The following is a 26,890-nucleotide window of genomic DNA, read 5'->3' on the forward strand; positions in this document are numbered from 1 at the left end:
GATTTTTAAAAAATACATTCTCTTTAGGGTCTTACAATCATATTGTATCATGATGTAATAACTACCCTGAGTTATTGTGGGATCCCAAAGAAGAAAGTATCTAAGTCAATCTGGGGGAAGCAGAAGAATAATCATGGAGAAGAGGCTTGTTGACCTGGGACTGAGCAGGAGCTTGTCACATGGAGAAGAGAAAGACGAACCTCAGGTAGAGGGAGAGGGAATGACAGTACAAAGGCACAGATAGAAAAACTAGTTATAAACCTGATAATTTCTAACATTAAATTTTACATCTTTACAACCTTACCTTTTAGAACTAATTTTGCTTTTACTGAAAAAAGAAAATGAGTGACTCTAGACTCATTTTTACAGAGCTAGCAAATGGTATTTTTAAATTGTGTCTGTCTTTTTTTTTTTTCTAAGTAAGAGGACAGGAGATAGTGAGACAGACTTCTGTGTGCACCCCAATCGAGATCTACCCAGTAACCCCCTGTGTGGGGCCAATGCTTGGACTGAGCTATCCTTAGCACCTGGGGCAGATGGACCAATAGAGCCACTGGCTGCCAGAGAGAAAAAGAGAGAGAGGGGAAGCAGATGGTCGTTTCTCCTATATGCCCTGACCGGGGATCGAATCTGGGACGTCCGCATGCTGGGCCGATGCTCTATCCACTGAACCAACCTGCCAGGGGGCCGAGTTTGTCTTTTCTAGCATAGTGTTTGCAACACAGAGTGCCTAGAGGAGATAGGAGAAATAAGACTAGGTAGGGATGGAAACGTTGACAAGAGACTGAATAGTTGAGAAAGGATTTTGGATCTTCTCTTGCAGATGACTGGGAGCTTGCGGAAGCCATGAAGTAGGAGAATGATGAGTTTGGGTTTTTGTTTTAGAAATGTGGTCCTGTTTGTGGCAAAGATGAGATGGCATTAGAGAGTATGTGAAATAAATCAGGCTGTTGTGAAAATCCAGGCAAGATCTGAGATTCTGGACTAGGTAAAAACTGTAGAGATAAAGACCATTCTGAAGGAGAATACATAGAAACTTCAAACAAGAGAGCATGTGAACACGAGAGAACATTCAATATAGTAGGTGCTCAGGAAGTGATGAGTTAGTAAAAATAATGTTAAAAATGTCCATTCATTTATCCATCCATCCATTCGTCTGTTCATCTGTCTGTCCATCCATTCATCTATCCTTCAATTTTCTTCTTTATTTCCCAAAGGATTTTAGAAAGCTTAGTTTAGCCTTTGTTTAATTCTTTCAAAGCCTAAGCACTCACAAGTTTTGAAGTCAAACATGGAACATGCATAATTACTGCCCATATTCTCGTGGGGGGAAATAAAAGGCAAATCTCTTTTTGATAGAAGACTTGTAAATATCAATGAAAGCTCAGACACAGTTGCAGAAGCAGTCTCCCTCCACTTCCTTCAATGAGTCTGCTGTGCAAAGGTGAGCCATGTGCAAATACCTGACTTGACCCCCTCAAACCTCAGGTCAATAAACCACAAGGTAAAGCTAGACTTGGTCCCATAGGAGTGAGGCCCGAGGGCTCATTCTCTCGATTAGAAAAGTGCACAACCGAGAGGATGATTTGCTTGAACAGAGGAAGATTTAAAAAAAGAAGGGACAAAGAGGGAGACAATGAATACAGTATGCAAAGGTCCTGCTGAGAGCCAAAGGAACTTCCAAGAGTCCTTGCCTGGAAAAATAGAAAAGGTAATAGTAAACGCTATCATCTCTAGGGACCAACCACATGAGAAAGTCAAAACAAAGAGACTGAGGTAAAAGAGCAGAGGATCTGGAATCTTTCTGGGCAATCACATATCCTTCATCCGTTTCCCTGACTTGGATTGCAGTTGCTCTCAGAGCCTGGTTTTTGTTGGATTCTTTAACTTGGTTCTGCAGGAGGCACATGTTGAAGTCAGCAGGCGCTGTTCTGGGATAATGGGTCCAGCCGGACTATGGCCCACATCCTACCACCTGCAGAGGTGATGCTCATGGACCCTACATTCTGCTCTTCCTAAAACCAGGGATGAGGTTAGAGAGTTCTTAAGTGAGAAATAAAATGTAGTTAATATCTTCTCAGCAGTTAACATTTTGTATGTCAATTCAATGAGACAGGTTTGTCCAACTCACTAAGAGTATGCGGGCAGCTTTGACAGTTAATAAAAAGATGTCAAGGAATGAGGAAAACAGTTCAGTATGCTCAGTCCAGGCAAATCTTTCAATCATGATGAGATAGAACGTAAATATTAATGCTGGCAATGGAAAGTTGGATGTGTAATTACAGGTTAATATTAAGTCCATGATCCTTATTTTCTGTTTGCTAATTTAATAAACAATAGCTTGTTCTCACTTTTTCTCTTTTTTATTCTTCCACATGTAAATGTATATAACTTTTTAAAAATAAAATTGGTTTTTTGTTTTTAGACTTTGACCCTTGAAGGAAGGTTATTGGTACTTAAGACTTATAAAATTAATAAAATGTGTAACTTCATGTCTTAAGTAACTTTTTATGAGCTAGAAATGATAATGTAGAATTCAAGGGAGAGAATGATTCTAGAAATTTTTTTTTTGTGTGTGACAGAGACAGAGAGAGAGAGAGAGAGACAGAGAGAGGGACAGACAGGGATAAACAGACAGAGAGATCAGAAGCATCAATTCTTCATTCTGGCACCTTAGTATTTCATTGACTGCTTTCTCATATGTGCCTTGACTAGGGGGCTACCCCCAGAGCAAGTGACCCCTTGCTCAAGCCAGTGACCTTGGGCTCAAGCCAGAGACCTTGGGCTCAGGCCAGAGACTTTGGGCTTCAAGCCAGAAACCTTTGGGCTCAAGCCAGCAATCATGAGGTCATGTCTATGATCCCATGCTCAGGCCTGCAACCCTGCGCTCAAGCTGGTGAGCCCGCGCTCAAGCTGCCAACCTTGGGGTTTTGAACTTGGGTCCTCTGTATCTCAATCTGAACCTCTATCCACTGTGCCCAGCCTGGTAGGCTCATCCCAGAAGTCTTCAAAATAATTGATACGGGATGTGTTTATGGCATAGATGGTGGTGATGGTTCCATAGGTATATATTTATGACCAAACTCATTAAATTATATACATTAAGTATGGACAGCTTTTTGTCTGTTAACACCTCAGTAAAGAGGTTTAAAAATAGCACTGGATACATAGCTTAGTTAGTTAGAGCATCCTCCTGAGGAGCAAAGGTTGCTTGTTCGATTCCCGGTCAGGACACATACAGGAAGAGCTTGATGTTCCTCTCTCTCTCTCTCTCTCTCTCTCACTAAAGTCAATAAATAAAAATTTAAAAATAATTTAAAAAGTAATTGATATAGGCAAATATGCTCTATATTTTTTCCCCAATATTATTTTGTATTAGCTTCAGGTGTACAGCATAGTGTTTAGACAATCATATACTTTATAAAGTGTTGCCTCTGATATTTCCAGCACCCAACTGACACCATATAAAGTTATTACAATAGTAGTGACTATGTTCCCTATGCTGTACTTTACATTCCCCTGATGCTTTATCATTTTTTTATAAAAATTTAAATAGTGTTCAAATTGTCAAATTTCTCTAGAAGTGTAATCTTAAATTCAATTAGGAGTAATTTTATATCCACTTATAATATGGTCAATAAGGAGAGAAATTAAATTTTTGAAGGGAAAGCTGGAATAAAATGAATGGTAATTGTTATTAGTGTGTGCAAAAATTATAGGACCCTAAAGCTAAGTTAACTTCCTTCCTCCATTTCCAAATGGAGTGCATCCAAATAATTCTGGAAGTTAGTTGGGTCTCCATTCTCTGTAATTGTAAAAGACTTCCACATCCTTCCCCCATCCTCATCAATCTTCATTGTAATCTATTGGATAAATTAAATAAGTAGAAAAGAAGTACCCCCTTAAGACATTTACAGAAGGTTGAGATGTATATGATAAAATTCACAGTGGTAAATCGAGTTTTGACGGTCAATCATATCAGACAACGTAAAGATAATCTTTTGAAGTAATGTCTAAAGAAATATACAAATAATCACTGTTCTGATGTATTGATCCCCATAGTAAAGCAAAGTTTAGAAACAAATCATCCAAATTACCTAATTCCATGTAGAAAAAGAGGCGACACCTGATTATTTAAGTGAGAAATAAGTAAACTGACAAGCAAGGTGACAACTTCTTGTTTATAACTGTAATGTTATAAAATGAGGACCAGCTTGCAGCTACTAAAATAGCAAGTGACCTTCTGCAGCTCTGATTTCAACCACTCAGCGGGTTTTTTCCACCAAAGGGGCTTATTTTAGCTCTCACTAGACATTTCAGCAAATGGCGCGCTCCAAAGGCTGCCGTGCCTCAGACAGCCACAGACTGCATGGGTGATTTCATTAGAATCCCACATCCTGAGAGTGGGGAACGTTGAGTGTATCTTTAAAAACTGCTGCTTTCAGTGTTATTACCACGAGCACCCATGGCCCAACTTTATCAAGGCGAGAAAGCTGAGACTCAAAGCTATATATATATATAGCATTAGAAGGGGTTACATCGAACCTTCCAACTCTTTCTCCTCCCCCTCTTTTTTTCTTTCCTCTTTCTCATGAGAAACGATGGTTTCTTCTTGAACTATATACCCCCTATTCATTTTTCTCCACAAGGGATTTTTTTTTTTTTTTAGCTTGGAAGTATTTTTCCTAAAATACTATATCTCAGCCTCAATCAACCTGATTAATGAATTTTTAATTTATCACTTGCCTTAAGCGTCTAGAGAACTGCTCAATTCTCTGTTTCGCTTATACTACTAGTGTGAAAGTGAAATACTTAGGGGATTCATTTTGAATTAATGCCAGGATATCTCTACGGACTTGCTCAAGGCAAGTTTTAAGTGCCTGTATTAGGTTTTCAGAATAGCAAGATTCCTCAGAATCCACGCTCTGAGGCAGTAACTATAATATATTAGAACAACTGGCTGAAAGGTGAAACATTTAACCAAGTGTGCATTTTGTCTTTTTTACAATAGACCACTAGTTTTATAAGTTTTCTCTCATTAAATAGAACAAGTCTACTGGTTAAAGCGTAATAGAACACAATGTCAGAGAGGACAATGTCAATTTCAAGCCTTTCTGGTTTTTCTAATCTCTATTTAGAGATCTTTATTTTTTAGCATGAATAGAATTGTGCTGTCTGTCAGCATAAAAACATCAGTAACATTTAAGCTTAAAACAGCCATCTCTTAATAATACACAGACTCAATAAAAAAGTAATCTTTTTAGCATTTAAGTTTCTCAAATTTTTGAAGAAAGAGTTGGGCTCAAAAATAAACTATAACTCATTTGTTGACTCAGTTTCCTGGTCCAGCCACTCATTACTCTCCCACCAATGAATTAGGGTGGCTTCTGGTCTCCTTTTCATACAAACTCTATTGCCAATTACTATATCAGAGAAAAAAGTAACCGACTTTTACTTCATGTAAACCTAAACCAAAATGTTTTCAGAATTCTTCAGTAAAATATATTAATATAAAATTATGATATTAACTATACAAAATAATGACCATGTGATAAAATGCAGTTCAATGAGATATAAACATAAAGAAAAACAATGAAAAAATCAGATTAATACAAGTAATAATAATATCTGGGCAAAGGCCGAGTGAACGAATTAGTAGAAAGGTCAATATTTTCTCAAATTTCAGAAAGCTTAGGTAAGAGCATTTTAATAGAAGGTAAGAGAGCTGAAAGAAAAACTGAAAATTTTTTTACAGCATTTGTGTTTAAGCAGAGTATATACAAAGGGGAAAAAATAACATACAACAAAACAAATGAACTAAGAGGGTGACCTCTTAATAATTTAATAATGGCAAGCTGTTTTGGCTCCCAAGTGTTTTGTTTTATTGCAATAGTACATGCCTAATTTTGGGAAATTACCGTTCTCTTTCTTCAAACTAGTTAAGAAAATTGAGAAAGAATCTATTATGAAGACATTACAGCTCAAAACTTTCTTAGTAACTTTCTTAGTAAAAGACGGCCTTTGTAGAACAATCAGCAAAGATTGACTTACTTCAGTGCGCTAGAATTGGTGAGTTATAAGATGGAGGAGGCCAGTATGACCCCCTTCAGGCTTTTATTTTGTGTTCTTTGGGAAGTCACTTAACATCTTAAAGTCTTAGTCTCTTTGGGTTTAATTTGCCATCTACAGAAGGATTTGGCAGCAGAGACATTTTCTAAGGGCTCTGTGAAGCATGACAACTTGTGTCTGAGGGTCTACCCAGAAATTTCTCTCTGTTTTGACTCACAGAGGTTGCCAGTACAGCTCACAGTCCTAAAAGCACTTGAAGAGTCTTGATAGGACAGACAAACAAACAAAAAATAGTATAATCCAGAGCCCATTAAAATCTTTCCCCACTCTCTTTTCAAAAACGGCACCTCTCACTTATGTGTGGAATCCAGCGAAGGCTAAAAACTGATGAACAAAATAGAAACAGAGGCATGGACACATGAGACAGACTGACAGCTAGCTGAGAGGAGGAGGGTGAGTGGACTGGAGGAATGAAAATGAAAAGATTTGCCAAAAAACATATATACATAACACGTAGACACAGACAACAGTGTGGTGATAAGCAGAGGAAAAGGGGAGGAACGGCCACAGGGAGGTGGGCGAAGGGGCGGGGGAGGGAATGGGGATGGAAAGGGACTTCGCTTGGGGTGGAGGCTGAATAATGAGGTGTACAGATGGTGCTTTACTGAGTTGTACTCTTGAAACTGGTATAGTTTTGTGAACCAATGTCATCCCAATAAATTCAATTAATTAAAACAAAAAACAAAAAAAAAACCCCCTCCACCTCCGCATACTACTTGAAGCACAATTAGTGGGTCACAGATGATGAAAACCTAATTATGAAAATTGCTCAGGGCCATCATTAGGATTGACTTTTACTATTTGGATTTTGCGGACATATGGATTGACTGTTAATTTAAACACAGGCAATTCCTCCCCCCACCCCAACCTCTCTTTGGAAATTTAGTCAATGTAATTCTGACCTTTAGGAAGAATTAATTCAGAGGAAATCTCTGGAGGCAATTTTACATTTTCTAACATTTGATCTAAAATTTTTAAAATAACTTGATTATTTAACTAGTACATTTAATGAACTAATGTTTCAAAATAAGTGTTTTCAAAATAGTTTAGCACAAAATTTTCCTAGAATAACCTATCTGAAAACCAAATAGTAGTGCCATAATAGACCTCATAAGTATGGTTCAAATTTAAATAGTAAATTCTGTCTCCTCAGTTTTGAGGGTAAATTGTCAAAGGAAATTTTATAACCAAAAATAAAAGTAAAATAAATAAACCAAAAGTCTTTCTAGTTAGGAACAATCCCAACAGGTTTCCCCAATTTTGTAAACATCATATAAATAGTGTATTGGCTGGTAGAGGGAGCCTGATAACTTGATTGAATACCGTGCTAATAACGAAGTGCTGACCTCCAGCAACCTGGCCATCAGTCAACATTTCTGTATTCCATGGCCCATGTGGTATTTTAACCCTAGCCAGCTCTTCCCAAAATAGGCGTGACACTGAGGCTAAGAGAGTACCTGTCCACCTCAATCAATAGAAAAGCAATTCAGAGCTTTTTCAGAGAGCCAATATCAAGCCTTGAAGAAAAAAATCAACAGGGGGGGCTGTTTTAGAGGCTATCTTACAAGCATACACATTTCTTCCCTCGATAAGTCACAGCAGAACCTCTTGAAATCTTTTTTCCTCCTTCTTACTGCAGAATATTTCATATCTGCTATGGCTTTTGAAATTGAGTGTATAAAATGGAATTGGTTTTCCAATAGCTTCTCAATAGTTTTTTTCCCCCCTAGGTAGATGGATTTTAGAATCTTCTTATGAAATTCTGAATTCTGAGTAAAAAATTAATCCCAAACTAGTATCTCTAGGGAAAGTCACTGAGGAAGATCAATTTTGCACAATTTTAACTCAAAATAGAAAAAAAGCGATTTAGAAGATTCACCTAATCTAGTTAGAAAAGCTTATTAACAGAGGTACAAGCATGTAGTGACGAATATGTATACAAGTACTACTATCAACAGATATGTTTAAGTACTTGAATTAAGCATGCATGTGTGTATCACAACTTCGTATTTGTTTAGAGCTTTGCTGGTTACAAAATGCTTTTGTCCACATTGTGCAATTGACTTCAGTTATGGGCAATCACTGCCTGAGCATGACAGTAGGGTGATCACAACATATCATCAGGTGACTTTTAGACCATGTTTGAGAGGTGTTTAAAGGATGTCTAGAAAGATGGATTTAAATTATCATAGCAAAGAACTACAGTGTTCTTTGTGCTAGGATGCTCTAGAATAATTTATGGCCATGGACTGATGACAAATCAAGTTGATTGTCCCAGTCCTTGTACTTGGGGAATTATTATTATTATTTTTTTTTTGAGACAGAGGCAGGATTCTGGAAATAGCAGCCTCTTGAAAGATATTCTGTGACTGGCAAAGAACAAGGTGGTGTTAAAATTTCAGAGGAATCAGGTAAATCCCTCTTCATTGACCAAAGTGACCTATGTAGGTCTGGGCTAAGGTTGGTCCCTTACAAGTCAAAACACATCCTCATTTTATAGTTTCCTTTTATCTCTTAAAAAGGGTTTGGGGAGGTAATCAGGTTGGAGTTGGCCAGAGAGGACAGGTGGACTTGCCCTGGAACTGTATCTGCACAGCAGCTAATTTTTTACATTGATCGTCCATGAATTGGGGTATTCTGGAATTAGTCACCATCCTCTTGAGCTGCCTCTGATTATCCTTGATTTTCATTTTAATCATATATCTTATTTTTGTTTTGTTCATTTGTTTGTTTTCAGGAGGGTGGTTGGAAAGAAGAGGCTGGTGTACAATTATGATTTGATTGTGGTTATTAATAATGAAAGAGTCATTCTGCCCTATGCAAAGTGTCGAATGTGGTCCTGCTCCTTGGAAGGGGAGGCCGGCTGGCTACTGCCATAAGCAAGTACTTCTGCATAGGTCAGGATTGCCTGGTTGCCTGCAAATCCCCTCCTCTCCACTACCCGATCCATCTGTGTTCCTATGGCCAAAGCTCCTACCAGAATATGGAAGAACAATAATCCTTCAAAGTCATTTAGTTCAACCACCTGATTTTTCAGATGAAGGGACCGAGCCTCAGAAAGCTGAATTAATTTCTACCCAGTTCACATGGCCAGTACATGCAGTCAGGGTTCTCAGTTTCAATGTACTTTTCCTAAACTGCCTGCAGAGGACTGGTGGTTGGGGTGAGGGTGGGAGGGGGTGTCAGATGACCGTGGCAGTTCATAAAATGCTGTGAATTCAAAGCAAGAAAGGAAGAACTAAAGATACTGGATTTACCTTTCCTCATGCTGCTTTAATGATTTTTTTCATAGTTCAGTCTACTTTCATTCATTTTAATGAATAGGTAGTCACGCCTAAATCAAATGCCTACCTATATTTGATACAGGTATAATCAGAGGATGTAGAAAGTGCACGGCTAGAGTTCAATTCTATTTTCTGTACCATTTCTGAATGAGTAGTTAAATGTATATGGATAGGAAGATGCATATTTATCTAATATACATATAAATATGCATAGACAGAGTAAAGCAGTTATAAAATATTTATTTGCAGAATAGTGTCATTAAAAGTCTTCTCTTAAGACCATAGCACCTACTTGGGGTTCTTAATAAGCAACAATTGAAATGCCAACGGTTTTTATAGAATTCCCCAAAATAAAAGAGCACTAGTCATATCTTTATATTTCTGTATTGATTTGATAGAATAAATTAGTACACTACAAGGGATATATCACTTTTGGGACAATCCTCCTTTTTAATCTCCTCTAACTATTAATATGCAGTTTCTGTAATAGATAAAATTTTTTATTTCTGTTTTTGATGCTTAAAATTCCAGGTTCGATAAATAGAACACAAAAGCAATATGAAAGTAAATCTGTTTTAAGATTACAGGGGAGAGATCAATGATTGCCTTTATCTGGAGATGAAGTTACCGAATAGAGCAGGTGATGTGTGTAAAAGGCAATTTATCCCCTTAGCATCACAGCTAATTTGATGGATTTTTTCCTTTCTGTTTTTAAAAGCGTGTTGTTTGGCAGTTTGAATTGTCTTGTTTGCTGGTATCCCACAGACACATTGTCAATCATCTCGGAGCTTAAATGAGCTTTCGTTAAGAGTCTTATTCCTGCAGAATCTCCCAACTCTTCCGAGGGCCATAGTAGGGGAGCAAAAACATGAGCTTCCACTTTCCTTCTTTGCCTGTTTGCCAGGCGTCCATTTGCCAGCCTCCCACCCTTTAAAAACGACTGAAAAATTTTTATTTCCAGAGATATAGCACATCCACCATGCTAACTTGGAAAATTCCAGGTAAACCCAGTTAGTTCTGCTGCCTACATATTAATTTGAAGCTTTCTTTTGCCCTTCTCTTACTTCATGTCTTTTTCTCCTATGGGATTTTGAGAAACCTGAGGATATAATTCTTAAAATGTTTTAATATTTTTCTGTTTGCTTAGTCACATTTTACTTTTTATTTCTAAAACGATGGGAAACACTTAATACTCATAAGAGACATGGCTTAGAGTGAGCAATGGCCCCCCTCTCCTTCACCCCCTAGGAGGGTTTGAGATACCATCAGGCCCAGAATTTATATGACACCAGATTGCAATTATTTCTTTTCATGCCTGGCTCCTAGATCATGAGGTCAGGAATCGCAGTCTGCTTGCCTTGAGTGCCTGGCACATTTCAAAAATATGTTTTTGAAAGAATGCCTAGCAATCTAAGGTAGTACAATAACCCCACATTAGAATTTTGGCTTCACCACTTACCTAACTCTGTGGTCTAGGAAAATCGCTCACTGTTTCTGAGCCTTAATTTCTTCCTCTGAACAAGGGGATGATTTCTTCACCCCCCACCCGAAGGTGATGGTAAGGCTCAGACTGGTTAACATGCACGAAGGGTCTGTCCACCTCTTTCTTCATACAGAAAGTATCATCATTTGGTTCCTTAACCTAAAATGTCTGAGTTTCTTTGGTGTACTTTTAGAAAGACATGTTTGGTTTTTCTGGAAGAATATTCCTGACTCGAATAACATTCATATAACTGACTTTTGGGAATCTTCTAATTGCTACTTAAATAGCTGTTTATTTGTTCTTAAATGTGATTTTATTAAGAGTTTCCAAATTGTAAGATTATAATTTACACGGACTAATTAAAAAACTGGTTTTAAAACACAACTCCTTGAAAATGACCCAATATCAGAATAATGACCTGGTTGTACACATTTCATTGTGCCAGAAACCAGAGGAAGAAGATCTGAATTTCTAAAGGCCAAGAATGGTGTCAAAAAAATTCTTTCGTATGAGATAGCCTTGAATTCACCTGGTGAATTGGTTCAGATCTTGTATTTTGTGTGTACAGGGTTCTCTTTATGACAGCTTGCCACCAGCCTGATTAGTACAGATGCTTGTTAATCAAGTTAAGTCAAAATGTCAGTGTGCTCACGCTGTAAGTGCCTCTGTAGCACAGGCCTAGAAGGTCATCGAGTGGCAACAAACATTTTTTGCAGTGAGAATGCGAATGAGCATTCCCTTTGTTGATGAGCAAAAATATAGTATGATGATTAAAAAAATGGGTTTTGATGGTATTCAGACCTGGGATTACATGCTTACTTTGCATTTTACAAATTTTATAACTTCTGAGCCTCAATTTTTCATCTACAAAATGGATATACAAATACTTACATAACAGGCATAATAGGATTGCTATGAAAATTAAACATAGGGCCTTGCTCAGCACAATGTAGGTGCTCAATGGAAGGTGATTATATGGTCTGTGAGCACTATTAATGTTATTAAATAATAATGAAATTAATAACATCATAATACTAATTATATTAATAATAATGAGGCTTATACATGACCGTTGTCTTAAGAACTTACAAATATTAACTTATTTCATCAACACACACAGGTAGGGACAATTATTGTCCCAGGTTTACAACTGAGATTCAGAGGTTAGGTAAATTGCTTAAGGGAAGAGGCCCACCGGGTCTTAATTCAGGCAATCTGACTCCAGAACCAAAGTTTTTAACCACTAGTGCTATACCTTTGGTGCTTCCCAACCAATGACACTGTTAGGGACTTAGTGTTTCCGTGAAATGAAGGGCAGTTTTTTGAATGATGCAGGAAAGAATAGCAGGTCCCACTATTGTGGTTTGTCATAGGTACCTATATTTGACGCCCATAGAAGGAGTCTGTGTCCACTAGATGGCATTGCTGTTTTAACCAAAATGTGACTTGAGTCAATATTTAGGTTTAAGAGCCTGCTAGATATGGGAGCACTAGCAGGACATTTTAATTACATACCTAAACATCTGATGAAAGCAGTCTCCAAAGTTTAGAGAATAACTAGAGATTCTAAAGACTAATGGTATCTTGAAAGAATTAAAAATATATATGCTAGTCCACTTTGAGTATCACTGTGTAGAAAATCTCGGTGTATTTTGAGATTATTTAGTTGAAAGGCATCAGTTCAGAGATGAACAGACTGACAGCCAGAGAGGAAAAGTGACTTGCCTAGGGTTACCCAGACCTGATAGTTCGGGCTGTATCTCTTTTCCGTGCTTCCTAATGATTCTAAATGATAAGGAAACTGATTTTTGAATTCCTACAATCCCTTATTTTTTGGATATGGGGCAGAAGGTGGCCAAACAATTGTGAGTTTTGTTTCATTAGGTTTTGAATATGTGTTCCTAAATGTGTTCCAAATCAATAGCACTCCTGTACTCAGATATTTAGTAGGATAAAAACAAAATATGGTGCCAATTCCTTCCTTCCTTCCTTCCTTCCTTCCTTCCTTCCTTCCTTCCTTCCTTCCTTCCTTCCTCCTTCCTTCCTTCTTCCCTCCCTCCCTTCCTCCCCTCCCCTCCCCTCCCCTCCCTCCCTCTCTCCCTTCCTTCCTTCCTTCCTTCCTTCCTTCCTTTCTTTCTTTCTTTCTTTCTTTCTTTCTTTCTTTCTTTCTTTCTTTCTTTCTTTCTTTCTTTCTTTCTTTCTTTCTTCTTTTTTTCTTCCCTTCTTTCTTGTAACATGTTCTCTTAGAAAGATTAAGTGACTCTTAAAAAGGCCATTTCTACTGGTTGACAATGTAGTCTGTGGATATTAAACCCACAACAGGTAGCAGAGTGATGGATAAGAAAAAAACTCTGGAATCAAGACTTCCTGGAGTGGAACCTGGCTCTGTCACTTAGTAACCAAAGGACCCTGGAAAGGTCATGAGATATCTCTAAGCCTCTGTTTCCTCATATATAAAGTGGGAATAATATTTTGACTTATCTTATTAGATGCTTGTGAAAATTAAATGTATGTGAAGTGCCTGTGACGTAGTTTAAAAGCAAGGTTAAGGATAGCAGTAAAAATAGCTAGTTTTTGTATTATAGCTGATGTTCAGTTTTCTATGTCTCTCAGATGTGAATGTTTTTACAGGTGTTTTGTCAACAACTTCTATACTCACTGTCACATCTTGAATGGCTAAAAGAGAGAAATAACATTTCAGGTTTTATAGTTGTATAACATTGCTTCTTTCTCAACCAGATGGTGAAAGTGGCCAAGATGCATATGGCATGTACTCATTATGTGCTCACATCAACTTTATTTGAAACACTCATAGTCTTTAGGCTTCTACTCAGTGTAGACATAGAAGGTGCCTGAGCACATGGTATGCAAGCAATATCAGCCGGGAGTTAGTGAGTGCTAGATGAGTTCCAAACATTTCTCTGTTTTCCAAGTATTAACTCATTCAAGTCTTACAACCGCCATTTGATCTAGGAACTAATAACTTCTTCTTTTTAAACATGAACAATAAAAAATAAACAAACAAAAAAGATGAGTAAACTGGGATTTAGAAACTTGCTCCACCTCAAATAATAAGCCACAGAGTCAGGATTTGAACTCTGGTGACCTGGTTCTTAAACACTCCTTCTCTGCCACCTCTCAGGATAGGGTGCGAGGGGCCTCAAAGTTTCCTGAGTGCTACACTGCCTTCCCAACTACACTGACTACTGCAACAAAGCCTGGCATAACCACTGTTTGTTTAGCTCTTCTGGGCTACTGCTAACACGCATGCATCTCTGTCACCCAAGAGGGTAATGTATTAAATCTACATTAACATTTTTATGGTAATTAAATTAATAAGATCAGTGGTTAATAGGCTTCTGAGCTTCATAGGGTAAAACATAGTCATGACAGGTCAGAAGAGAACATCCTAGGATAGGACACCCGTAAAGTCCCCTCCTTAGGAATCAAAGGACATTTACAGCAGAAAGAGGACTGAGTTGCTGACATAATCATGCCTGTGACTAGCCCTACCCACCAGAGCCTATTTGTTGCTCTGAGGTTCAGTAACATTTCAGACTATGCTCTTTCATTGCCCATAATTAAGACTTTATTCCATGTAGAATTCTTGAATTAAGATTTTTAAGAGACTTAGTGGTCTTCTGGTCTACTCCTCTGCCTTTACTAAGAAGAAAACTGAAGTACCATTTGCTTATGGTTTGTCCCCAGTTATCTTAGAGGAACAGATAGAATGAACAGCCTTGTTCATTCAATTTTACATACTATTTCTATATCCCTTAATTATTTCACATTAAACAGTAGATTATTTTACATTAAACCATTGTGAATCCTTGCTAAAATTTTCCTGTTTATATCAATAAACTTTTTTATAGTCACGAACCCAAATTTAATAGATAGCATCTGTTCTTTACAGATAGCATCTTTCTATTTATATTTTCTTTCTTCCTTTGCAGTTATTAGACAATATTTTAAAATCAATTAGTTTTCCTGCTAGAAGACATGAATGCAAGTGAATTCAAAATAGACCTAAGAAAATGACCATTCTAAATAGGAACAAGGCAATTTCAAAGCAGAATATCCAAAAGTGAGCTGGAGGAGACTTCACTTACCAATCTCAGTTATTGTTATCCCTGGTGCTAACTGCCCGTTGTTGAAAGAGCTATAGGTAAACAAGTTGGGTACAGATGTGAGGTCATAGATGGGTTCTTGCTTTATCTGTTTGATTCCAGTCATGTCAAGTCCTGACTGATCAGGGGATGGCTGGCCAGAATCCACGCTGTAGTAACCCTCGGACTTGGGCAGGTCAATGACATGTCCATTGGTATAAGTGCCGCTGGCCTCATTGTTCAGGTTGCTGAGGCTGTTGCTGATGCTGCTGCTATACACCCTAGCAAGGGCTTCTGCCTCCCCACTCTGCTGCTGCCGCTGCTCCTGCAGCCGCTGCTGGTGCTTCTGCACCTCTGCATATAGGCTGTCCCTTTGCTTCTTGGACATCCTTCCAAACTTCACAGCTGGGTTGGAGAGAAAAGCAGAAAACAGCCCTTGTGGTTATCATTCTCATTAACCATTTGAAGTCCAAAGGGTCAGGAATAGTTGTCTTCTAAACCATCAAATGCACAAACTCCTAGCACCATAACCCAAAAGTCCAGTCACTTGCACTCCATACCTGGTGAAAGGTTGTATTTGTGGGTGTCTGTACTGGTTTATGCGCACAGTGAGAACTAAGTCTAAGCTAGGAAGAAATGTGAAAACTTACATATTTCTTGTTGACATGAAGTTAGAAAGCATTCTTTCTTGTTCTTTTTTTACTTGTGGGGAAAACAATCATAAAAAAAAACACCCTACCAAATAGTGCCTGCTATTCAAATAACCAAAACTCATTTTTAGCTTTCCCTCCTAAGCATTAGAATTACTAGATTGTTGCACAGGATCATATTATTTCACTATTTTCTATAGTGTGTTGGGTAAGATCAAGGCAGGGTGATAAATACAATTTTAACTAAACCACATCCATTTGCCTTCAGTTGGCTTTTGGGATCAAATAATAGTAATTTTGTGTATTCAGTGGCCAGCAAGTAAATAAACAGTAACCCCTCCTCTCTCATTCTACCACCCCCAAGTTCTACATTGCCCATCTCTTCTGGACAAATCCTTAGCCATTCTGAAGAAAAAGGAGGAAGAGGCTCTGTGAGTAGTCAAGAGAGTAATAGGATGCTATCATCTGAATGCATTGTTTCTTAACTTGTAGAGCTTAATCTCTTGAACTGTTGTGGATATTGACATTTTTCCCCACAAGCTGTCAACTCCACTTTAGGATGTGAAAATCCAGTCAAGGGGCTACCTTGTCTGAATCATCAAGCAGTATGTCATTCAACTCATGTTGATAGTGGGAACTATGACAAACTGGGGGGTTCTTCTCTGAGTTTCTATTTTCTTTAGTGACAATGTTTCCATCACCTGTTGGTGTTGAGAACTCAGAGAATGTAGAAGGCAAAAATGTGGAGAGTAGAAACAGGTTCAATCCCTGTTTTCATCATTAAGGTTGATGAGAATAACTTCTGAGGATAACAGAATGATGAAGTGCTGAAGAACTCTCCAGCATGCAGAACCCACAGAAGAGATTCTTTCTGTGAAAGAGCTCCCATCTCACCCCCCCCCCCCCATATTCCTTCAGTATTCATTTTCTCTTTCTATTGGTTACAGGGCTACCAAATTTTATCTAAGCATCAGCTGTTCAGAATGGAGACTACATTTCCCAGCCTCTGTCACTGACAGGTGTGGCTATGAGATTAGTTCTGGGTAACCGCGTTATACTTTGCATTGTTGGGCATGCACTTTCCTCCTTCATGCCTACCTGATTGTGGAGGTGAGGGGTGGACTTAGAGCAGCCACAACTCCTCCTGTTTCTCTTCAATCCTTCTTCAAAGCCTATGTTCTTACTTTCTGACACTGTCTACTTTGGAAAACAAGAGGAAATTATCTGGTAATTTTTCTGAATGAAGACAATTGATCTGGTTAATTCAGACCAAGTTCCTCTTTCTACCTCAGCTGTCATTTCTACAAGGTCTTGAATCATTTATATATTTATATTTAACTTTGTAGAGTCACTGACTTTATTAACTCTGTTTCTCAAAGAAAAATTTATTTGCTTACTAATTCCTGTGATATTTGTATAGATGAATAGAATTCCATAATAACTTTTAGGGAAAGTATTCTCAGTACCTTTTTATTATATATTTATAAATAACTTACTACATATAATTCTCTAGTGGAAGAAACCTCTTTGTGTAAAAAAAAACACAAAACTACGATACATTTGGATTCAGAATACCCTCCCCCCAACAAAGTAATGTGGCATGCTTCTTTTTTTGCTGACTCTTTGTTTGTTACATCCATTTTGGCTTAGACCAGCTCTTTGTTACAGAGCTATGGTGATGAATACCAAATTTGTATCTATGGCTATAGATTAAGATTTTTGTTTTGGCTCAAGTATCTCTACTTTCTGACTTTCTTTAGTAGAATAGTTTTGCATTTGTTAGTTTTGAATGTATACAGAGAAAATATTGATAACGAGAAATTCTTCTAACAAAGACAAAATTGCAGTGCCTTTTTTTTTTTTTTTTTCCATTTTTCTGAAGCTGGAAACAGGGAGAGACAGTCAGACAGACTCCCGCATGCGCCCGACTGGGATCCACCCGGCACGCCCACCATGGGGCGATGCTCTGCCCACCAGGGGGCGATGCTCTGCCCCTCCAGGGCGTCACTCTGTTGCGACCAGAGCCACTCTAGCGCCTGAGGCAGCGGCCACAGAGCCATCCCCAGCGCCCGGGCCATCTTTGCTCCAATGGAGCCTTGGCTGCGGGAGGGGAAGAGAGAGACAGAGAGGAAAGCGCTGCGGAGGGGTAGAGAAGCAAATGGGCGCTTCTCCTGTGTGCCCTGGCCGGGAATCGAACCCGGGTCTTCCTCACGCTAGGCCGACGCTCTACCGCTGAGCCACCGGCCAGGGCCTGCAGTGCCTTTTAAAAAAGCTCCTTTCCATTGAATCCTTGTTTTAGATTTCTATCCATTCTATATTTAGCTAAAATATACATTGTGGTGGATTGATTTTATTAATGACCCTGATTTTTCTTACATACTCCCATTTCTTCCCTGTGTAAATTTTCAGTGCCCTTTCATCCGTGTAGGCATTCTTACTCCACCCCTTGACAGGTCATGTGGCCTGCTCTGGGCCAATGGGGTATTGACATATGTAACACAAACAGAGGCTTCCAAAGTACCTGTGTGACTGTCTCACCAGGAGAAGGAAATGCCTAACCTAGCTTGCTGGAGGATAAGCTACGTGAAGTAGAGCTGAGCCACCTCAATCATCTGGACAAGGCCATCTCTAATCAGGAGAGACACAGACTGACCTATAGTTGTTGGCAGATGAATGAATGAGCCCAATGAAAACCCTGTATTTAACAATTTTCAGTTCAGTATTCTGCTGTTAACCATTGATCTCAAAATCAAAGCTAACAATGTCAAATAAGTGTGCTGTCAAGAACTGTGCGCTGGTGAATGTCTGAAAACTCAATGGTGAATAATTATGCCTTTCTAAGAAATTAACTTATCAGGTCACTGAGCAAACTAAAATATTTTCAGAGAAACAACTTAAAGCACTGCTACCTTTTGGGGTTATCAGGCTCCATCCTAAGTCACAGACTTCACTAACAATTATTCTAATACTATTTTAGAATAAATTTTCCATTTATTTCAGAGATACTGACTAGCCAGTGTTTCAGTTTTATGCCCCTTTCTATAATAAATATAATGACATATTTGGGAAAAAATTATAGTGCATGGCAAAGTAAAGTTACTTAACTTTCTTAACATCATAAATAATTCCTTGTCACTATTTGTAAATACATACATTTATTGTAATCACAAGCCTATTTCAACAAGAGCTCTATTACTATTATATTTTCAAATATTAGCATTCTTCTTACCACTAACCATTAACCACAATCGCACATATTTTAAGTGTTTGCCCCTCTCAAACTTGAATTATTCTGTTAATGAGATTCATTTGAGTATAGAGGCAGTCTTATGTTAAACAGCTAGCTCTCAGAGAAACTAGCACAATTCTGTATACATTGCAAGAGCTTTATAAATATTCAGTGATGATGGTATTTGCTCATGATAAGCTCTTGACCCTCATTTTGATCTCAAACTAGCAAAGAACAGTTTCCCACAAAATATTGGAAATCTTTTTATATTTATTTGGATTGTGGGATTCTAACTGGAATGAGTTTTTGGAGTAACAATGAAACAAAGTCATTGCTTCTTAAAAGACTTCTATTTACTACCACATGACAGCTAGACACTAGTTTTTGGTTTCAATATAACCCAATTGTATAACTGTCACCTATGACTTTCCATAGTCATTCTGTAAACTATCTTCTCTTATTTTTGGTTGTAAAGTTCTCTATTTATCTCTCGCTGTTTACTAAGGAAACTAGTCTTAATTTAACTCTTAAGTTTCAAGGATATGCCTTTTTTTTTTTACAGTGCTTTAAGCTTTGTAGAAAAAAAATCTGATTCAATCTACTCAAAGCTATTGATAATTTAAAAATATTCTTTCTCATCCTCTTCCTTAAGTATTGTCCAACAGAACTCCCTGTGATGATTGCGTGCTCTCTGTACTTTCCAAGAGGATAGCCACAAGCCACACATGGCTATTGAGCATGTGAAATATAACTAGTATGACTTAAAAACTGAATTTTAAACTTTATTTAATTTTAATTAACAAATTTCAGTATAAGTAGTGACATTTGAATACCATATTGGATAATGCCATTCTGAACAAGAAGCCTGATCAGTGAAACCTGTCCTTGGAAGGCAGATTTTAGTTTTCCATAGAGGCATGTCACTAAGGAGGACACGTACTTGACTGCTGGAAAGTGGGTATCATGGTTTAGCAATATCTTTCTACTGATGCTAAGTATTTTTCTGTTGCTTGTAGTAATACAACTGGAAATAGTTTACATGGAAGATTCCTGCAACTAACATTTTTGAAATGTCCAGTTAAAAAGAAAAAAAAGTAAGATGGTGGAGAAGTGGAGAAGATTCAGTCTGCATATACATGGTATTGATTTATACACATATACCTGCATACCTTCACCTTATTATACACATAAACATAAACACATATGTATGTATTCCAAGTAGACTTGATTTTTGAGTCTTTGCCTGAACTAAATTTGAACAAAATGTTATGGCCAAGTTTGTTGTTTATTCATATATGTGCTATGGCTAATAAGCTACTACAGAAGTAATAATTCAGGAGAGAATAAAAGCTCAGTGATTTTAACAGTTACATCAAACTATCTACTAGCAGCCATGTTGTTTCAGTGGCCAGGTGTGGTAAAGTAAGCATTCTTGGAGCCAGGTATAAATAATACAGAGAGAAAATGCAAATACCAAAATGAAGATGCCACTTCATGTCTGAGGGAAGGTAGGTAGAATGCATGTAGAAATAAGTTAGGTGTGAGGACATTTTACCCTGGCTACTGGCATTACTGCTAAAGGACTTTGAAAATATTTGCTTAATTAGCAGAAGGTGGTTATAATAAATTAGTGGCAGGAGAAATCCCACCTCTCATTCTTGAGTCCTTACTAGACATAGCTAAATGACCATAATTTTAGGGCTTTCTAATCCTTTAATACCACATATTCGGCATTACTTATTTAGCTTCCCTGGTATTAGAATGATTTATTTGGTATAAATTACTGTTTATAATCAAGGTTCAGAGCACACTTCTTCTATGTAACATAGTAAAGAAGAATTTGTTTTCTCTTAAAGAAAGTAATTTTTTTTCTTCTGCTGGAGCCTCTTTTCCTCATTCCCAACCACCACTCCCATCTCTGAGCATTTCTCCTCACTAGTATGACATAAGACATGCCCAGGAGGCATTTTGGAAGATGTTCCTGGCAGCCTCAAAATGGTTTCTGAACCGAAATTAAGATGGATCATTAGCCTTCATTCTCAGACACTGTATTGCTTTTATTCACATAGAGATTTATATGCTGTAGTATATTTCTCCGCCTTTGAGAATAGATTATGGTTCTATCCATTGAGTGACACCCACTCTCTCCCACCTTCTCCAACACATTTCTTTTCTGTCATGGGATTCAGGCAATCTTCTGATTCTGCCTGGGACCATAATGACTATCCCTCATCCATGATTCTGTTCACCAGCACAGACCCACAAGATCTGAACTTTCAAAAGAGATATTTCCTTTTATTGTAGAAAGAATTAATAAAAACAAATACCCAATGGCTTATTCCTTTTGCACAATTATTAATGGAGCTTTACAGATACTATCAATTACTCTGCTACCTCTGTATGGTAAAAATAAAGTACAAAATCATCAACTCAATTTCCCATAAAATTATACTGAATAAATCTTGAAAACCACTTAACTCCCATCCTCCACTTTCTTCACTTTAGTTATGTGGACATATACAGTGCTATAAGTTTACCCTAGGAGTAAATTTATGTAGTTACCAAGTCTAGAAAAATAATAAACAGGTAGTAAATAAAAAGTTATAGAAACTTACATCTCTGTACCTTTAGAAGCTCCCTATAAGCTATTAAGGGCACAAAGTTAAATTTATCTCATAAGTATACTTTTGTGTCAACAACTTTAAGTGGATAAAGGATTAGAGAAAAGGTAAACAAAAATTCAAGATATAACTATTTGGAGAATGAAAAAAAAGAATTAAGTAGTTTGTATGTTTGGATATCAAGACTAATGTGGACTTGAATTTATCCAAATGACTAAAAGGCCCATATTTAATTTAATAACTCATAAAATCCCTTTATATCAAGATACTGTCCATGCCAATTATTCATTAGAGGCAGTGTGGCCAGAGGCACAAAATCCACAGTGCCATATAAAGAGAATAAGTATCAGGAACACTGTCTCGGTCTCATGCTCTAGGTAAAAGAGAATGCCATGGTTCATTAAACAAACATTTAGGTGTCTGCTTTTAACCAGACCCTGGGGACAAGGCAGAAATGGCCCCAAGACTCAAGACTGCTAATAATCTGATACAGGGGTGCTGTGCCAATGTCAGGAGGGAAAAATAATTAGTTTAGAGCAGTGGTAATCAACCTGGTCCCTACCATCCACTAGTGGGTGTTCCAGCTTTCATGGTGGGTGGTAGCGGAGCAACCAAAGTGTAAATAAAAAGATAGATTTAACTATAGTAAGTTGTTATAAAGATTTATTCTGCCAAACATAGTAAAAATCTGACATAAAGTACTTGGTAAGTAATTATTATTATATGCTTTACTTTGCTGTAACTCTGCTTTATACATTTTATAAAGTAAAGTTACTTCTGAACTTTATAAATCACCATTACTGTAGAACCAGTGGGCAGTTAGAAAATTTTACTACTAACAGAGATACAAAAGTGGGCAGTAGGTATAAAAAGGTTGACTACCCCTGGTTTAGAGGAATGCTTAAAAATGAAAGAAAAGATGGAAGAAATTCTTTGTTTGAGTTATTTGTCCTCTTTCATTAATTTAAGAAGTGCAGTTGTGAGTCAAGCTACCCAGTTAGTTGGTTGAGGCATGAAGGTGAAGCACACATTTGAGTCATATTCTGAGAAGGACACTATGTACATAACCCTTCTAAACCTTGGAGTGCTGCTATATTGTTTGGGATCTTCATTGTGACTCAGAATAGTCTACTTCCTTATCTGTGTGGCTGTGACCAGACAGTGGAGCTTCTGGGCTTCTCATAGAACTGTGTTCAGTTCTTTAACACCTCCCTCCACATACTGAGCAACTTATGCACTAGTCATATTTACTCAGAGACTGAATGGTTCCAGTTTCCATAGAGCCAACCTCTCATTTTCAGGCAAACTGGACAGGTGGTTACCTTTTAATCTAGGCCTTTGTGGCTTTCACCTAACCTAGTTAACATGGTTGCTCCATAAGCTACAGTGAAGTCTTTCCTTTCTTCCTATTTCATACACAGTACTATATTTTTGTACGTTTTTACTTTTCTCTTAATGCACTATCAGCACGTGCTTTTTTTCCTTCTTATCTTCAATTCCCTTTGTCTAGAATTCTTCCATAGGCTAAAATAGACTCCAGCAAAGCATCCGTTTGAAAGCCTTTATGTAAGAAATAAGAAGGCAATGCCTTACCATCTCTTGACATTCCTAGGGCAAGACACTTCTGCAGTCGGCAGTGTTGGCAACGGTTTCTGTTGGTTCTGTCAATTAAACAGTTTCTCTGCCTTGGGCAGGAGTAAGAGGCATTGTTCTGCTGGCTCCTCCTAAAGAATCCCTAGAGGGAAAAAAAAATGGGAGAGAGATAGATTTATAAGAGTGGGAACAGAGACCATTAACACATATGTTTGCTACATTTTCTACAGTGAACATAACTGAGTTTAATTTTTAAAATTCTTTGGATACCTTTCCTTGGAATACTTACAGATGTTTCTACTAGGAAAAATACATACTATCTACAGAAGGTATCATTCATTCATTCATTAATTCATTCATTCATTTATTAATTCATTCAATCCAGTTTCACTGAAGACAGTTGTGAGCTATGCTCTTCTATCTAAAGGAAAACCTGCTGGGTTCCTGCCTTGAAGGGAAGTGGGTAAAGAGCGGCAGAAAAAATTGTCACTGCTATGCCAAATATGACAGAAGTTGATGGGGACAAGAACACAGGCTTGTGTCAGGAGCTGTGGGGGTGGGGGACTGTCGGCTTGGTCACAGAACCAGTACTGAGAAGTTTTGGCTCAGTATGTTCGCTATCCTCCTAGTTTCTAAGATGCATTTTACCCATTTGAAAAAAACTTTAATTTGGCCAGAATGCATCCAGAAAGCTGTTTTTAGAACCAATGATGTCTGTCATAATCAATCAAATCTTTGAGTTAAAAAATATGGTGTATAAACTGTTCAATAAAAAATATACAATAAGTAAAAGTTGAATTAGTGCTCTCTGCCTGGGCTCAGGCTATAGTGATGTAGGCAGTTTTCATGTGAATCAGTTTGAATCAGTTTGGATCCTTCTGGTACAAAATGAATGGCCATGGACCATACATTAGCTTTATGAATAAACCAACAGCTGAGTTTATTATTTTTTTAATCTTTGGATATCACTCACCTTAGTTATCTTACAGAAAACCCTACTAGGGAAAATACACATTTTCTCCAGAGATAGGGAAGTATCATTCACCTATTTAACTAATTTCCCTAGTCACTCATTATTCTTTTTCTTTTTAAAGATTTTATATATTCTTTTTTTTTAGAGAGACAAGAGAGAGAGAGATAAGGTGGGAGGAGCAGGAAGCATCAACTCCCATATGTGCCTTGACCAGGCAAGCCTAGGTTTTCAATCCAGTGACCTCAGTGTTCCAGGTCAATACTTTATCCACTGAGCCACCACAGGTCAAGCTCACGCATTGCTCTTGAATTGCAATACAGCAAAAGAACAAAATGCTACCAACAAAGTGAAAGCCTACAGATTTACTGAGAGAAATTTTAGAGAAAGGTAACCAACAGTAGCAACTTTTCCAAGAAGAAAACTAGAAAAGTTCCAGGTGGTAAGCCTAATATTCAATTTGCTGAGAGGCATGAGATAGGTCAGTTTACTTCCATCAAACAGCTTCTGTGTTTCCTCAACTATCAACAGGAGATAGAGTAAGGCTGGGACTCAGGTGAGGCTAATGAGTCAATCTCCTTGGTCAGAAAATGTAAGGGTCAACAAAAGACTTGGTAATTAGGATAAATAATACTTTAACACAATATGTTACAAATCAATGCTAATGCAAACAACTCTCAAGAGTTTAAAGACAGAATCAAAATTAGTGATTTCCCTCTGTTTCAGGCTCCCATGTGGCTTGGCACAGTACTGTAAAGAGAGCGTAGCCAAACTTGTGAAGAACTTCAGGAATGGATGTGTGGCCAAGTATCTTCTTAGAGAGAAAAAGTGCCAACTGGTTTTGAGGTTGTAATCCCCAAGCCATTCAACAACAGGTCTAGTTTCATCCACACAAATACATGTGTATTATTTATTTAAGGAGCAGTGGTGGCAGACTCCAATATCTGATTGTCCAGTTCTAATGAATTCATGGAGTTCCTCAAAATAGAGATCATATCCAACCAAGCCCCCAGGGATCAAAATGATGTATTTCACATACCATGAAAACTGTCAGAAAAGCATAATCTCAGTCCATTGGTATTGATTAAAGATAATTTGGAATTAACATTTTAGGAAAGAATTGGGTAGTTTTTAATATTTGGATACTCTAGTGCCACTTACCTAAAAAAGAATTGACAGAAAAGACTTCTGGAGTCATATCTACAACCCTAATTTAAGGCCAATTTGACATTAATTATGGAGTATTACTTGTTTATCTGTTGTTCATTATTGCAAATGAGGCTTTGGCATGAAAAAGAAATTCTGTTTCAAATTTTATTGAATGAATGGAAATTTGGATGTGCACAAGCTGAACTGAACTGATGTTATTTAAAAAGGGTTGTGTATGTTGACTGGAAAACAGTATTATGAACACTGAGAGGTTGATACTAAATTGCTGACATTGACATCTTATTTGAAACAACATTTCTTGAGTTTTCTATTTGGAGAAAAATATAGTGTATTCACAAATGTGAGTTTCTCCATGAAGTGAAAAAAATAGTGTGGTGTACAATGTCATTTTAACTAAAACCTCAGAGTATGTTTCAGAATAACAGCATCATTTCCTTGGTTATGGATTCCTCCTTTAAAGAGAAAAAATGACAGGAGCCTAGATACTTGTTTTTGGTGATTGACCTGTTGGAAAATATTTGTTCAGTAGTTAAATATTTTGGAAATTATTATTTTAAATGTTTTGCTCCTTAACATAAATGTATCCTCATCTTTTGAAATCATATATTTTCCAATAGAGCTTATGCAATGAAACACAGTACATCTCTACTTTGACTCTAGTCCAGAAAACATTTGTGTGTGGGTGTGTGACTACTATGTAAACTAGACTAGAGCTCTTAAAATTACACAATAAACCAAAACAGTGATGGAAATGCTTTAACTTTAGAAGGTTCTGATTCTGAAATTATTAATGTTTATGAAGAAAACTATTTATCTACCTGCCCAGTGGTAGTAATAACTTATTTTGGGAGGGTAAGAGATTGCTGATTTGTAATTTGGCTTTATTGTTCTTTCTGATGTTAGAAGAATTGCATTAAAGAGGATAACATGCAATTCTTAATTGTGGGCCTGTAAAGAACAGAACAAAAGGCACATCTCATGATGTTCAATAATGAATTATTGCAAATCACTTCTAAAGCAGGTTAATATGTTGATGGGTTAGTACATTAATGTTATTCTCCTCTCTCTGCATCCCTTCTCAATTTTTTTTTTTCTTTTTGGTTTTTATTCAGTGAGAGGAGAGGAGGCAGAGAGACAGACTCCTGCACGTGCCCTGACTGAGATCCACCCAGCAAGCCCACTAGGAGGCAATGCTCTTCCCATCTGGACTGTTGCTCTATTGCTCAGCAACTAAGCTCTTCTTAGAGCTTGAAGCCAAGGCCATGGAACCATACTCAGCTCTCAGGACCAACTTGCTCCAATTGAGCCATGGTTGTAAGAAGGGGGGGGGAGAGAGAGAGAGAGAGAGAGAGGTGAGAAGAGGAGGGGCAGAGAAGCAGATAGGTGTTTCTCCTGTGTGCCCTGACTGGGAATTGAACCCCGAACATCAGCACTCTGGGCCAACACTCTACCACTGAGCCAGCTGGCCAGGGCCCCCAATTTTATTTTCATTCATTTCTTTTTTTTTTCTCCAATTTTAATTCCAGGAATCATGTTTTGTTTTTTGTTTTTTTTTGTTTTTTTTTTGACTCTGATAAGACATTGCCAAGTTTTCACAGAGCACTACTACTCGACAGATATAGTATGTTTTTTTTACTTATATTTGAAAGACTCTT

The 26,890-nt window shown here is 37.6% G+C and overlaps 1 protein-coding gene across 2 annotated transcripts in view; it reads right to left on the reverse strand.

Moving 5' to 3' along the window:
- The window catches only part of RORB (RAR related orphan receptor B), a 192,790-nt gene that overhangs the window by 24,959 nt on the left and 140,941 nt on the right, over positions 1-26,890 (reverse strand). For both annotated transcript variants that reach the window (XM_066367984.1, XM_066367983.1), the window contains exons 3-4: positions 23,096-23,237; positions 15,006-15,407 (exon numbers count right to left, since the gene is read on the reverse strand). In XM_066367984.1, coding sequence (XP_066224081.1) covers positions 15,006-15,407; positions 23,096-23,237 — 544 coding nt within the window. The remainder of the gene's footprint in view (positions 1-15,005; positions 15,408-23,095; positions 23,238-26,890) is intronic.

Source organism: Saccopteryx leptura, chromosome 2, assembly GCF_036850995.1.
Source record: "Saccopteryx leptura isolate mSacLep1 chromosome 2, mSacLep1_pri_phased_curated, whole genome shotgun sequence".
Lineage (NCBI taxonomy): Eukaryota > Metazoa > Chordata > Mammalia > Chiroptera > Emballonuridae > Saccopteryx > Saccopteryx leptura.